The sequence below is a fragment of the Hyperolius riggenbachi genome, chromosome 12 (assembly GCF_040937935.1).
Source record: "Hyperolius riggenbachi isolate aHypRig1 chromosome 12, aHypRig1.pri, whole genome shotgun sequence".
NCBI lineage: Eukaryota > Metazoa > Chordata > Amphibia > Anura > Hyperoliidae > Hyperolius > Hyperolius riggenbachi.
Genome location: NC_090657.1, coordinates 6,932,572 through 6,948,865, shown reverse-complemented (window position 1 = coordinate 6,948,865; position 16,294 = coordinate 6,932,572). Strand labels below are relative to the sequence as shown.

At 44.1% G+C, this 16,294-nt stretch overlaps 1 protein-coding gene across 1 annotated transcript; it reads left to right on the top strand.

The window, feature by feature from the left end:
* Positions 1-96: 96 nt before the first annotated feature.
* Positions 97-11,774, top strand: LOC137541826 (avidin-related protein 4/5-like). Its single transcript, XM_068263352.1, has 4 exons — positions 97-172; positions 7,361-7,574; positions 10,649-10,766; positions 11,704-11,774. The coding sequence occupies exons 1-4, from the start codon at positions 101-103 to the stop codon at positions 11,762-11,764; spliced, it is 465 nt and encodes a 154-aa protein (XP_068119453.1). The 5' UTR covers positions 97-100; the 3' UTR covers positions 11,765-11,774.
* The last annotated feature ends 4,520 nt before the right edge of the window (positions 11,775-16,294 follow it).

Below are 16,294 nucleotides of genomic sequence, written 5' to 3'. Positions count from 1 at the left end.
GCAGATTGGCATTATTTGCATCCAATTGACCATTGCTATTTATATGGGCCATCTTATAGAGAGAGTTACTGAAGATCTGCTTTCCAGAGTCAGAAGGAAAATGGTGTCATTACTGGGAGTCCAGCGGGTTCTGCTCTGTGTGTTTGTACTGAGCTGTTCTTGTAGTGATGTGGTAAGTAACTAGGAGATGATATTTCATGTATTGGTTTTGTTGCAGGTAAATATCTATCATTTTGTACCTGCTTAGACTTTGTTCACATTATAAATCGCCAGCACTTTTTTGAGCGCTGAGCACTTTGGTGAGAGGATCGGAATCGAACTGCTCAGATGTGAAGAATCTCTTATAGGGATTCCTTGCACAAGTGCTTTTAGGGCTCTTTTCCATGGACTGTTGAATTGTGTGCTCGGCGAGCAGTTACCAGGCGGCAGTGAGCAGTTGTGAGAGTTTGAGAGGCATTTCACTGCCTATCAACAGTCTATGGAAAAGAGGCCCCATTCACACTAGAGTGCTTTTCAGGTGATTTCAGCATTGCTGGAAATTGCTAGTGTTTTTAAAAAAATTGGGTACAATGAAAGTATGTTGAAGTATTCTCATCTAAGCGATTTGCTGAAATGCATACTTGCCTGCAGCATTTTCTGAGCGATTCTGCAGGCTTCTATTGAACTAGAAATCGCTAGGAAAACGCCAGAAAATCGCTCAGTGTTTTTGTTAGCAATTTCTAGTGTGAATGGAGCCTTAGGGTGATTTTCAAAATCGCCACCGCTTTAAAAAAATCTCAAATGCTCTAGGTGTGAACAAATCCTTACTGATTCCCCTTTGCTGCTATTTTCCTGGAATGCAGGACTTCCTGCACATCTGCTGTATGTGATGTCTAGGCTTAGTTTCCTCTTCCTAGAATGGGTGAAGACCTGTGTATTAGGAGGCACCCCCCCCCCCCCCCTTTTTTTTTTTTTTTTTTTTTTTTATCTGAGCCCAAGAAGTGGCTTTGTGCTACTGTGCATGCGCCATGTGTGTGAATTCCAGGAAAGACAAGACAAATAACATTGCACTTTTCTCCTTGCGGACTCAAAGCGCCAGAGCAGCAGCCACTAGGGTGCACTCTATAGGCAGTAGCAGTGTTAGAGAGACTTGCCTAAGGTCTCCTACTGAATTAGTGCTGGCTTACTGAACAGGCAGAGCCGAGATTCGAACCCTGGTCTCCTGTGTCAGAGGCAGAGCCCTTAACCATTACACCATCAGCCAACTGCTGGGGGTCTCACTGCTGGGATGGGTTAAATCTCTGTACCAGACTTGCTTTAACCTCTTGAGAACCTCTCTGCTGGTGGGGTCTGATTACTCCCCAGTGTTAATTTTTTTTTTTTTCTTGTTCCCTCCCCCCCAGCTGTCCAATCTTGGCGATTGGCTGTAATAGGCTTCAGCCTATGAGAGATGATTGCTCTCTAGTGCCCCAGGGGGGTCCCCAGTACAGCACTGCTGCAGATTGCTGCTCTGTACAATGTAATTAGACAGCAGTTTCACTGTCTGTCAGCCTCCCGAGCTGCTTGTAGACTGAAGGCGGAGCTCTGCCTACCAACAGGAAATGCGCACACACAGCCTGCATGCAATCTCCTGCACTGCGGGCCCAAAGGACATTACGCCGATTGGCGTTAGGCGGTCCTCAGGCTGCCACCACAGCTATCGGCGTGACGCGGTCGGCAAGCAGTTAAAGAGAATGTCCAGGCTAGATTAAAAAAAAAACCTGTTGACTTACCCAGACCTTCCTCCGGCCCCTGGCAATTGGTATGTCCCTTGCTGTCAGCTGCTGGCTCCCGATCCCTGATGGTGCAGAGGTGACCTTGCCAGGTCATCCTCTACTGCACTGCTGTCAATCAAGTCCACGTTGTCTGGAGTGTACGGAGTACTGCGCAGTGCACTCCAGACAATGTGGACCTGATTGACAGCAGCGCAGGCCCTGTAGAGGATGATGACCTAGTGAGGTCTGCCTCTGCACTGTTGGGGACCGGGAGCCAGCAGGGGAGAGCAGAGTTGCTGCAAGGGACATGGTGATGGCTGGGGGAAGCCCTGGGTATGTAGGGTTTTTGTTTTTTGCCCTCTACACTGGACATTTCCTTTAACCATTTCAGCCTGGCCGCGAGTATTTTTTTTACCTTATGAATCTGAGCAACTTTCACTGCCCATTCATTCGCCAATAACTTTATCACAATGAATTGATCTAGCTTGGTTTTTCCACCACCTATTAGCAGGGTCGGACTGGGACACTAAGGGCCCACCAGGAAAGCTTTAGCCTGGGCCCCCCCTCCCCGATCCATTCTCCCCCATTTTGGGCTCACATACGCATGTACTCTAGAAATTTTGCACTATATACACATAATTTGGTAGGACGTTAGATTATGGTAGGGAATAGATTATGAGCATTTCTAAGGACAGTTCCCAACAGGGACATTTCCAACAGCACGCCGCAGCAAAAATTAATGGGTGACACCATGCACTCGAACATGGGCGTGGTCATGATGGGTCATGGGCAGACTTAAAAATGCACACAATAAGTAGCAGTGTTATTCACAGATTGGGTCCGCCCAGATACATTTTAGATTAAAAAAAATCAAATAGTTACATGCCTCATAATTCATCAAGTGGTCAAATGCCACAAAATAAAAATTAAGTAGTCCAGTGCTGTCCAACTTTACAGGCATGGAGGGGCCATTTTTTTCCAGACCACATGGTTGAGGGCTGAATACATACTACCATAATTAAAACCTATGTATTTTATTTACCCATTTTTCCCAGTTATTACACCATCACTATTTACAAGTTTAGAATTTAATTATTTTTCAGATGCCCTTTTCACATGCATATTAAAAAAAAAAAGTCCAGACCCTTGGGTAACTATTTATTTATTTTTATTGATTGTAATTTTCTTCATTAAAAATGTATTTGTGTAATTTTTGGTGTGGGAGATAAAGTTAATCTTAAATGTAGTAATGTGTATTAGTAGATAAACGTTTTACTGCCACAAGATGCACCCCCCCCCCCCCCCCCCAAGCCAGCACCAGTAAAGGAGTTGAGTTCTTTGGGAAAGCCTCCCTAACACTGCTACTGCCTACTGAGCACACTTTAGTGGCTGCCTCGCAACCACTTGAGTCTGACAGGAGAAAAGCGCTATACAAAATTATCGGGGACTTGGATCAATGAATGGGTACTACGTTCCCATACACTGATCTCCGGGATAACTGGGGGGCCACATGTGCAGGATCGCGCAACACTAGCTGCCTGGACGTGACAAATACATCCAGGCGGCTTAAATGGTTAAAGGACATCCAAGGTGAAAAACTGATGAGATCTATCCTTCTCTTCAAATGATTTGTTTTCAATATCCCAGTTTCATTTTATATTTCAATCTAGTTTTGAAGTTAATGTTTCATGGTCTCTGCTCAATGACTCCTTCATTGAAGAATACCAGAGCTCAAATATCACTTATTGGCCCTTATCTTTTTACTGCTCTCAGAAGCCATTTACTGTCAGGAAAGTGGTTTATGGGAGTACTTATCAGTTAGGGTTATGCTAGTCTGACCCAGTGTGACCCAGGCAAACTATCACTTACCTGATATTTAACCCTTTCACACAGAGAAAGAAAAAAGGAACACAGCATAGTTATTTATGTGCTAGGTACTGTACATACCCATGTCTATTTCATCATGTCTCATGTCACATGTCACTTCGGGTATCCTTTAAGACTGGATGACACTACAAGCACACTTTTTTCCTTTAGTGCTGGCGACTTGAAAAGTGCTTTAATGTCATGCTATATTTTTTACATATGTAAAGTGCTTTTTGAATCTCTGGTGTTTAGGAAAGTGCTTGTAGTGTGATGCAATCCTTAGAGGGCTTTTGGCAGTAACCTGTACATCTAGCAGTGTCAGGCTTTAAAACTGTCCTTGTCATGCCTGAGTTAAGGGTTGTCAAACTAATGGAACTTTTTTTTTTTTATTCCACAAACAGCTGTCTGGCAGTTTAGCTGCCAGCCACAAGTGCAGTTTGCCCACAGTTGCAAGCAGCCAAATGGCAGCCTCTAGTAAGGCCCATTTCCACTTGTGCGTTGCGATTCCAGTATGGAAAACGCATGTGCGATTTTGAATGCGGATGCGTTTTTCCATGCATCTTTCTATGCAATTTACCATGCATTTTGTGGCCAAGCGTTTTTACCATGTCAATGCTGGTTTGCTTTTGACATTGTTTTTACACAAACTCTTGCGAAAACGCATGGCAAAAAATGCATGCGTTCTTCCTACTACACTGTATGCGATTCGCACACCGCTTTGTGGTGTGCGAATTTTGATGGCTCTGCCGTGCAGATTTTTTTTTTTTTCTGCTCAGAAAAACACTCAGAAATCTTGACAAGTGGAAACAGTCCTATGCACATGTATTGGTTATGCGAATCTGCATGCAGAAAACACATGCAGATTCGCTCTAGTGAAAACGGGCCCTGACTAAGGCCTTTTTTTTTTTTTTTTTTTTTTTTTTTTTTTTTTTCCCACGAACTGTTTACAGGCAGTGAAATGCCTCTCAACTCTCGTAACTGCTCGCTGCTGCCTGGTAACTGCTCACTGTGCACACAGCTCAACAGTTCATGGAAAAGAGGCAAAGCATCATGTTTGACAAGCAGGTGGCGTTACCCAGCTGCAAAAACTCATGTGGTGTCTGAGCATGGGGGTTGCAACTACCTGGGGTAAGCTGCCTGTGCCAAGAACTTGCATGTGGATGGAAAGTGCATTTATCAGCTTCAGCTGGAAGAGGCCTTATCAAGGTTCTCAATAGGGATGGTTAATGAGATGCAAAGAATTCTGAGTTGATACAGGATTATGCAAACTTTTGCAGCTTTAAAAACTCAATTCCTCCTTGCCTCAGTCAGTGGTGCATTGTGGTGTAACAGCAGTCTTGCAATGCTGCTAGTGGGTTTGGTGTGCACTGCGCCTCATTCAGTGGTGCATTTTGGTGTAACAGCGGTCTTGCAATGCTGCTAGTGGGTTTGGTGTGCACTGGGCCTCATTCAGTGGTGCATTGTGGTGTAACGGCCGCTTTGCAATGCTGCTTGCCACAATGCACTCTGTGGCTGTAGGGTTGCAGTATGGTAGCGTAGTGCATTACTGCTAAACTTGCATGCTAACAGTGTAAATACTGAAGCTTCCATTGTATATCTTTTTGGCACCAATCTTCACAACTCGTCAGTTGGAGGTTCTCACAGCTGTTCAGCCTTCAGACCCTCAGAGCTTTTAGGTTTATTTGCATCGATCAGCAATACAAGAAATGTTTGTTCAGTGGTCATCTTGGTTACAGGAGGCCAGAATATTCTAGGCTATCACAAAGCGGCAAGCAAAGTATAACAAGCAGTAACCTCCTACCCCTACAGGATTATACATAAATATTGTAATTAAACTCTCCAGCTTAAGTTAGTTACTTCCCACTGTAGGGGAGCTGTGGGTGGAATATAAGTAATAACTGCATTAAGCTTTCTATTTGATTATGATGTGCAATAACCCAAGCATTTTGGTGAAGTCCTGACTGTTTTGGGTTTATGCTGACACAGACCTGGGACAAGGTCCTCCAGCACCCAAGGCTGAGACACCAAAGTGCGCCCCTCCCTCCCTGCCACCCCAGCCGTCACACACTGATGGCTATTAGACTAAGAGGGCCACAGGGCCCACAACCTCCCCAACACCTTAATCTCTAGTTATCTGGCCTGCAGTCACTGTGTCCCCTTTTCTTATTTCTTTCTGCTTCATACACAATTAGGAATGACAGCTGAATGAATTGTGCAGCCCCTCCTGCACCCTGAAGCTGGAGCCTCTCTCGCCTCTGCCTCCGTCCGGCCCTGTGCCCCCCTCCTACACTGCGCCCTGAGGCTGGAGCCTCTCCATCCTCTGCCTCGGCCCGGCCCTGTGCTGACATGTGTATTTTAGTTCAGGAAAGTCCCAGAATGTGTTCTGGCATCTCCTGGACTGCACAACATGGAGCTAGGGCCGGTTCTCTCATGAAGCAAGGTGAAACATTTGCATCGGGCGCAGAGATTTCAGGGGCAGCGTGTTTGTACTGTGTACCTTCCTGCGGAGGAATGGAGTGGCTGAAGGTGAGCAGTATGTTTGTCACTGACACACATCCAATCAGTGTGCTGAGCTGCAGCATGTCAAGTGAGAACATTAAATGAAGACTAAATTGTGGGGTGCTGTGTGATCATTCCAAATCAGGGGGTGGGGTGCATCCTACAAGTTTTCCTCAGGCAGCAAAAAGTCCAGAATTGGCCTTGCTGGAGAGCTGACCTTATTTCAAATGCTGGGAGTACATGTTTTTTTTTTTTTTTTTTTTTTTTGTAAGAATCGTTCCGATGCCTTCGCTGATAAAATTCTGACATGTCCGATATTCCGCTCGATTGCTTATAGAAGTCAATGGAAAAATTAGTGGAAGATGAATCTAGCAGAAAATCGAATGGCTAAAATTGCTCTAGATCCCCCCCCTGCCAGCCAATAGACTCCCCCCGTCCATGCAGAAGATTTTGCTTGATCGCCAGTGGGTCAGGAGTGCGTGGATAGTGGCGTTCGCATGGTCAGCACAATACATTACCTGCTCTGGCGTGTGTAACCAGTCTTCTTCTCCGCTCAGTTCCGACAGGCTTCACTTTTTCCTGTCCCAACAGGAAGTTTAAACAGCAGAGCGCCCTCTATTTTGTTCCCCAGACAGGAAGTCAAGCCTGTCAGACTCAGAACCCAGCAGAGAAGGTGACAGCAGGCACATGCGCCGGCGGAGCAGGTAATGTATGCAGGGGGCAGCGGCAGCTCCACAGATTGTGAATCAGTTTCATGCTGAAATCTATTCACAATCTGCAGTAAAGGCAGCCATACAATCCCTCTCTGATCAGTGGGTAGTGGCAAATCGGAGGCGATCGTAAGTGACACGCAGCTAGCAAAGTGATAGCTGCGTGTATAAAAAAAAATTATGCAAATCAGCCCAGCGGGGCCTGAGGAATCCTCCGCGGCAGGTTACCCCGAGCTGAGCTCGGGATAACCGGCAAGGAGGTTAAGAGCCCTTTTCCACTACCTTGCGTTTTGCGACCTGACTGCAGTTGATAACAGATTGCAAAATGCAGGTTATATTAGATGAATGGAAACTGCAGCAGCAATTTCCATTAGTGTGATCTGATTGTGTTGCAATTTTGGTCAAAGCGCAATCGTCCTGCCGCATTTTGGATGCGATTGAGCTCTATACTGAGTATAGTGGAAATTGAAATCCGTTTCATAGTGGAAAAGAGCCCTAAGTGTACACAATGACCTTACTGGAAAATGTAATGCAGTAATCTTTTCCCTCCAGCAGGGGGCAGAGTGCAACATGACGGGTGTGTGGATAAATACCTTGGGATCAGTTCTCACCCTACATGCAGATGGTGGAAGTCTCAGTGGCTCTCTGCACACTACTGTGGAGCAGAATCCTGGAGCTGCAGGTGGCGACATGACTGGGAAGCTGATGGGAGTCTTGGGGAAGGGAAAGCAGCCAACGTTTGCCATGTCTGTGAGATGGCATAAAGGTAAGATCTCACTACAGGTTTAGTTTCAAGAAATGGTTGAGTCACTTGTTCAGGAACTTGGATCGTTAGTGGACCTATTAGGTCCCCATTTTGCCTAAACATTCAATTTGTTGACTTGTGTTGCATACTAACCTAAAGGATTATGGATCAAACACTATGGTGACATGAGAAGGGGTGTTCATTGTTTTCTGATCGGAAATCAGTTCTGCAGAACTCAGACGCTTTGGACCGATTGGAGAATGCTGGGTTTTTGCTGCCAAAATAACTGCAGTAATTTTTAGACCAGTCACATGATTCCATTTTTTTCCAATTTGTAAGACAAAGAGCCCAATATTGTCTTGGGGATTCACAATATGTTATATAAAAATATTTATTAAAAGCTCCACTTTGCAACACGTTTTGTGGGCACAGTCCCACTTCATCAGGCAATTGGAGAAACTCGGTACCGTGGCTAACCACCTCTAATACAGAGGCGCTTGGCCATGCTACAGACTTCTGTTTCTCCAATAATTGCCTGAAGCGGGACTGTGCCTGCGGACCGTGTTGTAAACTGGAGGTTTTTGTTTTCTTACTGATCTGTCCACACAGGAGCAGCTTGCTAGTAAGGATTAAAGCATGATGCTAGCCAAGTACAGTACATATGTAGGTAACTTTTCTTCCATAACAGCACCATCATTTGGACTATTTGCTCTGCTGAAAAGCCTGTTCTGTTTGTGATCACATTTGGTTCTGATCATTGCTGAACTAGCTAACGTTAATGTCTAGGGATGCTCATTCGGATTCCACGGAAATGCAATTTCCGAAATTCCGATCGGAAATTGCATTTCCGCATCGGAATGCGGAAATCGGTAATGCAAGTGTGTTAGGCGGATTTCCGCCGGAAATCGCTGAAATTTCCGCCGGAAATCGCGGAAATTCTGCCCGACTTTAACATCGATTTTCTCAAAAACTATAAAGTCTTTTTGAAAACTTTTTTTTGCATCTTATTCAGAAGATTCAGTTTAATAAACCCTGAAAATTTGGTGTTTCTAGGACTTAAGGGGGATTTGCTATTAACTGCTAAAGTCGGCGGATTTTTACTGTAATGTAAAATGCAGAAAATCCGCATCTGCTTATTTTCTGCATTTACATTACAGTAAAAATCCGCCGACTTTAGCGGTTAATAGCAAAGCCCCCGTAAGTCCTAGAAACACCAAATTTTCAGCGTTTATTAAGCAGAATCTTCTGAACAAGATGCAAAAAAAAGTTTTCAAAAAGACCTTATAGTTTTTGAGAAAATCGATGTTAAAGTCGGACGGAATTTCCGCGATTTCCGGCGGAAATTCCGCATTGGAATGCGGAAATTGGTAGCGGAAAGCGGAATCGGTATTTGGCAATGGCGGAATGCGGATTTACCGCGGAATCGGAAATTGGCATTTCCGACCATCCCTATTAATGTCACCTGAGTTAGGTAAAAAATCTAAAGCTCACCATTAAAATACTGATTTTGATCACCCAAATGGGCCCCACCAGCCAGTGTGCCCCCTATAAAGCTGGAGATGCCACTGCACTGGGAGGGCTCTTGGGGTTGGCCACCACTAGGGGAGGGTTCTGTATAACTTTAGCTATAGTAAAATATTGGGGATATTTTTACGATCAAAATTCACTAGAACAATATCCCTAACCTTAGCAATTTTACTGCCAGCAACCCACATGCCCTGTTGTCCAGACTTCTTTATTTCCTGTATGCCTGCTACACAACTGCTATTTTAAATTAAATGAATGTTGCCCTCACTCTAAGCTTCTTTGAAGCAGATTTTGAAACCTGAGAAGGTGGGAGGGGGAAGATTTACCCAGTGTTTCCTCCAGCCCCTGTAGTTTGTCAATAATCCCTTGATGTCCTTCCAGTCTGACCTGCTGGGCTCCAGTGAAGTCTACACTCCAGCTGGCTTGTGGACCACTATGTGCATGTACTGTTGTCGTGTGCCTCCTGTGACTGGGAGTGTTCTGCACAAGTGTGGTTTGCCTTAAAGAATTGCACATGTGCAGAACACTCCCATGAAGGGGTTGGGCTGGAGAGGAAACAAGTGCACAGCAGGTGCTGCACATGCGCAGTATTCTGCAACTGAGCTGTGGACCCCATGGGGCTTGCAGTGGCAGGAGAGCATCAATGGAGCTGATGGGTTACTGGCAGCTAGAAGCCACAGGTAAAAAAAACTTCTCCTGTTCATCTTGGGTACACTTCAATCTCTTTTGGAAGGTGTATCACACTAGCCTTTTATGAATACTTTTGTGGTGTTATGGTTTAAGCTATTAATTAGGGAGTGTTGATTTCCAAGCATTTCTGTGTGTATATTGACTCTTGTAGTATTTGTATGGCTTTAGGGCTGGTAAACATGGGCTTCTGCAGAGCTTTCATTTGGCTCCACGTTCAAACGCCAGTGTTTAGACGCTAGCTTTTAAAGGCTTTTAGGAAACGTTCAAGGCTAGCCATTCTGAACTCTATGGTTTCCTGGCGTTTACCGACTCTGAAAGCAACATGTTGCTTTCAAGACTAGATGCAACGCCGGGATCTATCGCCAGGCTTTCCTGGTAGCCTGCAAAAGCCAGCTCTAAACTCTCCCATTCACTTGAATGGGATGGTGGTCGATCCCGAAATGCTGCATCTGAAATGCCACAAACACCCTTATGCTTGACAAATGTATGGGCAACCACAGGCCTATAATGAAACTATTAAAACTGTAGCAACTGTTCTAGTTGGATCACTTGGCTTCAAAGATCTGAATTCTTTAAAGTGAACCCGAGGCAGATGGAACTATAAGCTAGCTACTAATGAAGAGGGAAGCCTAGACTACCGCTGCTTTCTGGGTGTGGACAAAGCATGGCAGGGTGTGAAGATCTAGATGCATCCCTCTTCATAGGCAAGTAGCTAACTGTTTTAATAAGCCTCTGGTACACTTTAAGATAAAACTTTTTGTCTAAACATTCACTTTTACTTTATCCGGTAGCTGACATAGTGGGAGTAATTTAGGTTGTTTGCAGTTCCATGATGTGTTTATCAGACTTATTCCCAACTTTTTGATAACTGTCTACAGGTTCTGTGACTGCTTGGGTTGGCCAGTGTTTCATCAAAGCAGGTTGTCCTATCCTGAGGACCGTATGGCTGCTGAGATCAGAGGAAACTTCAGAAGGCAATAATTGGAAGGCCACAAGGTAACTTGAGACAGCATGTAATTTGCCCACATGCCGAATGGCTTTAGATTGTAATCAATGGGTTTGTTCACATTGTAAATGCAGGCCTTGCATACCACATGTGTCTTCCCCTGACCATCACGTCTATGGTTTAATCATGTGAATTTTACTAAACACTAGGGGAGGGTGGTGGCCAGTAGACACCAGGGAACGGTATAGGGGTTGGGGGGGCATTAGACACCAGGGAACTTCCAAAGGTATGAAGGTGGCTATTAGAAATTGAGGTTGGCCCGTGACTTTGACCCAGTCTTTTTTGGTCCACTTTGTGTTTGCATTTGACACACCTGTACTAGTGGGGTTCTGGCCTTAGTTGTGGAAGGAGCCTAAGGCCAGTTCACACTATAGTGCATGCAATCAACTCTTCTGCTCAGGACGTGCTTTTGCCATCTACACTGGCCATGGGGTACCCACATGTCACCCCTCCGGTGCTTCCGACACTTGTCTCATCGCCCATGCTGTCCCTGTCCACTGCTTGCTCGGTGCACAGGAAACATGGGGCTTCCTGTTTGGTGGTTAAAAAAAGTAAATAAATCTCTGGACTATTTGCACTGCAGGTTGTGAAGCAGTGGTAGACTGTGATGCGCCTTCACTGCTCCATGACAAATATGTTTGTGAAACATTTGTGTTTTTGTGTTGTGTATGAATGACAGATTTTGAGTACTAGGGATTCTGTAGGTAATCGCTCATACTAGATTTAAGGTGGTAAAATTGGACAACCAAAATGGGATGTGTACACACTAACACGTTCTCCCCTCTTGCATTGGGGGGGGGGGGCAAGCTAGATTCATTATGTACATGCTTGCATGATCAGGGTTTGTACACACTTGCCACACGCGTGTTGTAATGTTTATGCACCTTCATCTATAAAGGTCTAACAGATAACTTTGTTTGTTTTCAGGGTTGGTGAGGATATCTTTTATGCACAGAAGAAATGTGATAATGGTGGAAATGAAGAATAAAACCTTACCCTGATGTTCACAAGTTGTCTTTGTGTATTTAAAGTGTAATGCTCCACATAGGTCATACGCTAAGCTGCTGGGAAATGGGCAGGGCCGGATTTCTGGCAAGACCCCATAGGCCATGGCCTAGGGCACCAGAAATTTAGGGGCGGCTCAGTGAGGGGCAGTAAAGCTGTTCTATACAGCCATCCCTATATACAAAGACAGCTTTAACCTTTGAACTCTGTCCTGTACTTGTGTCATCCATGCAAGACCTGTAAGCTCAATCCTGCAGGTACACATCAGCCTAACTGGGTCCATCATTAACGAAATGGCAAGCATAACATAAAAGTTCTTAAGGAAAACCTAACTTATAATCTAAATGCATATTACTAAAATGGCTATTGTCTGTGAAACCAATGATTGGGGCACACAGAGATAACAACCATACAGACGGTATAGTCGGCCTAGGGCAGTAAAGTACAAATCCGGCCCTGGAAACGGGCACCACCCAGTTGCTATGGAACGCAACCAAATAACTGCTTGCCAACCGCTCCATGTCTATTGGCATGAATGGCCAGGAATGGGGATTGCACACCTCCACACTACCTTCAGTCTCCCAGCGGCAATCGCCACTCAGACTGTTATTAGGATGGAAGTTTCGCTGTCTAAGCCTGTACAGCCGTGTGACACAGCTGTCCCCCTGGGACATAGAAGCGATCTGTGGTGATGGGTAGATGGGGGGGGGGGGAGAGATATTAAAAATAGAGCAATTTAATAAAGTAAAAATGTATAAAGATAAACACACCTGGGGGTGATCTGACTCCACCAACAAAGCTGTTGGTCGGGAGAAGGTGGGGGAGGTGTACGGCCCTGCAGCAAGGCATTAAAGCTGCAGTGGCCAATTTCTGTAAAAAAAAAAGCCTGGTCACTAGGGTGTTTAAAGTGGATCCGAGAAACTTTTACTCATTGCATCATTGCATAGGTACAGACTAACCAGCAAGCTCATGGTGACCCAGAACTCATTGGAGGTCTAGTGCACACCAGAGCGTTTCGCTGCAGTTTGCGATCCGCTTGCGGGTGCGGATCCGCTAGGGTAATGTATTTCAATGGGGTGGTGCACACGAGTGGGAGGCGTTTTGCAGAAACGCATACTCCCGGGCTGCTGCAGATTTTGGATTGCGGAGGCGTTTCTGCCTCAATGTTGAGTATAGGAAAACCGCAAACCGCTCTGAAAAACGGCACTTCAGAGCGGTTTGCCAGGCGTTTTGTTACAGTAGCTGTTCAGTAACAGCTTTACTGTAACAATACATGAAATCTACTACACCAAAACCGCAAAACGCTAGCTGAAACGCTACAGAAAAAGAAGAAAAAGCGTTTCAAAATCTGCTAGCATTTTGCGGATCTGCTAGCGTTTTTTGGTGTGCACCAGGCCGGAGTGTGTAAGGGACTACAATGGTCCTAAAAGCCCCCTTACTAAGATGTTAAGAAAAACAAAAGTTTGCTTAAAACAGAGTTTGCGATAATTCAGGTTGGAGTGAGCTTGAGATGTCTCCAAGTGCAACACTGTTGAATATATGCAAATTAAACAATCCGAAGCAGTCTGTATGCATGTTGGATTATTATGGCTCTGTACAAATTAACAAGCTGACACATCATTGCATTCCAGCGGTTCTGGAGGTGTTTAGCTTCTAAGGGTAGAATGGTTAATTTGCATATAGTCAGCAGTGTTGCCCTGGGAGACATCTCAAGCTCACTCCAACCTGAATTATCGCAAATTCTTTCTGTTTTAAGAAAGCAAACTTTAGTTTTTCTTATTGCATAATTGTGTTTTTCATATAGCTTATAGGGCATTCTTCAAGAATTTTTTTTTTTTTTTTTTTTTTTTTTTTTTTTTGTAACCACAGCGCTAACACCCCCTAAAGACCAGTGTTTTTTTTTTTTTTTTACTAAAAGGGCCACTGCAGCTTTAAGGCCCACATGCCCGTCACCTCAGCTCTCCTCAGTGTCTTTGTCCCTCCCTCCACATGCACAGTGCAAAAAAGCACTGACACAGGGAAATAGCGGACGCAGACACAGGGATATTAAGAGATCATCAGCAGCAATGTAGCTATGCTCAGTGAGGTGTCAGATGTAACCAAAGTGTTGGCAGTTACTATGCTACAGGAAGCCTACCCTGTCTAGTGGGCATATTGTCCCCTGCACCGGTGTGTAATTCTCAACAGTTTTATCTCCATAGCTTATGTATTGTCCTCTGTCCTGTATTTGTTAGTAAAGTCACTACTCTGCCTTTTTTTTTTTTTTTTTTTTTTTCAGCTAGTTTGTCCAACCTTTCTTGGCTAGTGATGCCTTACAGCCCTCCAGCCTAAAACGAGTACAAAGATGGGCACTTGAATCCATGCCCATCTTTGTACCTGTTGTAAACTGTCAATGTCCTAAGGAGTGACCCAAAGGTAAAGCTTGACACTAAATCGGTTGCTGTCAGCTATAAGACCCCATTCACACTTAAAAGCGCAAACTGGGCGAGGTTTTTATTTATTTTTCACAATTTAACATGGAAAAATCACTTGACTCTGCAGGGGAAAAAAAAAACCCTGCAATCGCATTTAGTGCTTCTATAGCACTGAAATGCAATTGCCAGGAAATTGCCTGAAAATGGTGCAGGCTACATTTGCTGATTTGCATTGATCACCAGCCCAAGTGAGAATGGGCCCATAGGTTTCTATTGCACTAGTGCTTTAAAAAGCGATAGCATTTGAGCGTGTTGCCAAAAATCGCCAGCATAACGCACTAGTGTGAATGGGCCCTCAAAAAAGTAACCTAGCAGTCCACTGAAAAGCTTTAGGTCAGTTCACAGTATATGCATTTTAACAAAGGGAAACATTGGCCTCAATTCACTAAGCTTTATCCAACGTTTGATTTACCTCATGGGTAAAATCTAATTTTGAATTCACTAAGGTGCTATATATATTATAGGTTTAAACGTTTTATCGATAAAACATTCCAACACCTTAGTGAATTCAAAATTAGATTTTACCCATGAGGTAAATCATCAAACTTTGGATAAAGCTTAGTGAATTGAGGCCATTGACTCGGTTGCTGTCAGGTATAACTGACTATTCAACTGATTTTCAGCCCAAAGGGCACTTGTTGTGGTGCATAGCACTAGTTAAGACCTGGTTCACACTGCAAGAGCTTTTTGAAGTGCTAGTGATTTGAAAAGCTTAATGCTATGGGTTTGTTTTTGTGGCGTTTGTTTGGGGGGTACAATAATGAATTACTATGCACCACTTGTGCTGATCAGTACTTATTAGGGTACAGTTTGCCTCAGTTTCCCCCGATGACGCATGTAACCTGCACACTGAGAAGGATGCAGGTAACTGTTCTAGCATGACAGGTTTCTAGCTCTGTCCTGGTTAATGCCTCTTCTCAGTTCCCACAAGCATCTATAGTTAGATTTGTTTAAATTGCCAGTGGGCTGCAGTGATTGAGGCCCTGCAGGGTAACGTGGAGAGGGAAAGATTTAGCATGTTGGCACCAGGGGTGAAATGTTCCATGTGAATTGTGCCCCAACTTAGGACCACCATTGGCTTGTGAGGAATTCCTTTTAAAGGTGGCCATTAATCTAATTCCTCAGACAATTTTCTGGTTTGAGGCCCAGTGCACACTAAACGTCTAGCAGACCCGCAAAACACTGGAGGGTTTTTGAAGCAGATTTTTCAGTGATTCTAGGCATGTATAGTAAGGATGCTCATTCAGATTCCGCGGAAATGCAATTTCCGAAATTCCGATTGGAAATTGCATTTCCGCATCGGAATGTGGAAATCGGTAATGCAAGTGCCGTAGGTGGATTTCTGCCGGAAATCACAGAAATTTCCACCAGAAATCGTGGAAATTCCACCCGACTTTAACATTGATTTTCTCAAACTATAAGGTCTTTTTGAAAACTTTTTTTTTTTTTTGCATCTTGTTCACAAGATTCTGTTTAATAAACCCTGAAATTGGTGTTTCGAGGACTTATGGGGGCTTTGCTATTAACCACTAAAGTCGGCAGATTTTTACTGTAATGTAAAATGCAGAAAAATCTGCATCTGCCTATTTCCTGCATTTTACATTACAGTAAAAATCCGCCAACTTTGCCAGTTAATAGCAAAGCCCCCGTAAGTCCTAGAAACACCAAATTTTCAGGGTTTATTAAACAGATTCTTGTAAACAAGATGCAAAAGTCTTCAACAAGACCTTATAGTTTTTGAGAAAATTGATAGTCGGGTGGAATTTCCACAATTTCCAGCAGAAATTCCGCTTTGCAATGCAGAAATTGGTAGTGGAAAGTGTAATCGGTACATGTCAGAATGCAGAATCGAAAATTAGCATTCCGACCATCCCTAATGTATAGGGAGGTTTTCTAAACATGCCTAATTTTTTGGGGGGAGTTTTTGTGTAGCAGATTTTATATATAACCGTAAAGCCGTTACTGAACAGCTTCTAGAAAAACCACCTGGAAAACTGCTCTGATCTAGCGGTTTTCAACTTTTCTATACTTTACATTGA

Coding starts and splice junctions, on each gene's coding strand:
- LOC137541826 (XM_068263352.1), top strand. CDS start 101: ATGGTGTCATTACTGGGAGTCCAGCGGGTTCTGCTCTGTGTGTTTGTA. Junction 7,575..10,648: donor GTCTGTGAGATGGCATAAAG/GTAAGATCTCAC, acceptor AACTGTCTACAG/GTTCTGTGACTGCTTGGGTT. Junction 10,767..11,703: donor AATAATTGGAAGGCCACAAG/GTAACTTGAGAC, acceptor GTTTGTTTTCAG/GGTTGGTGAGGATATCTTTT.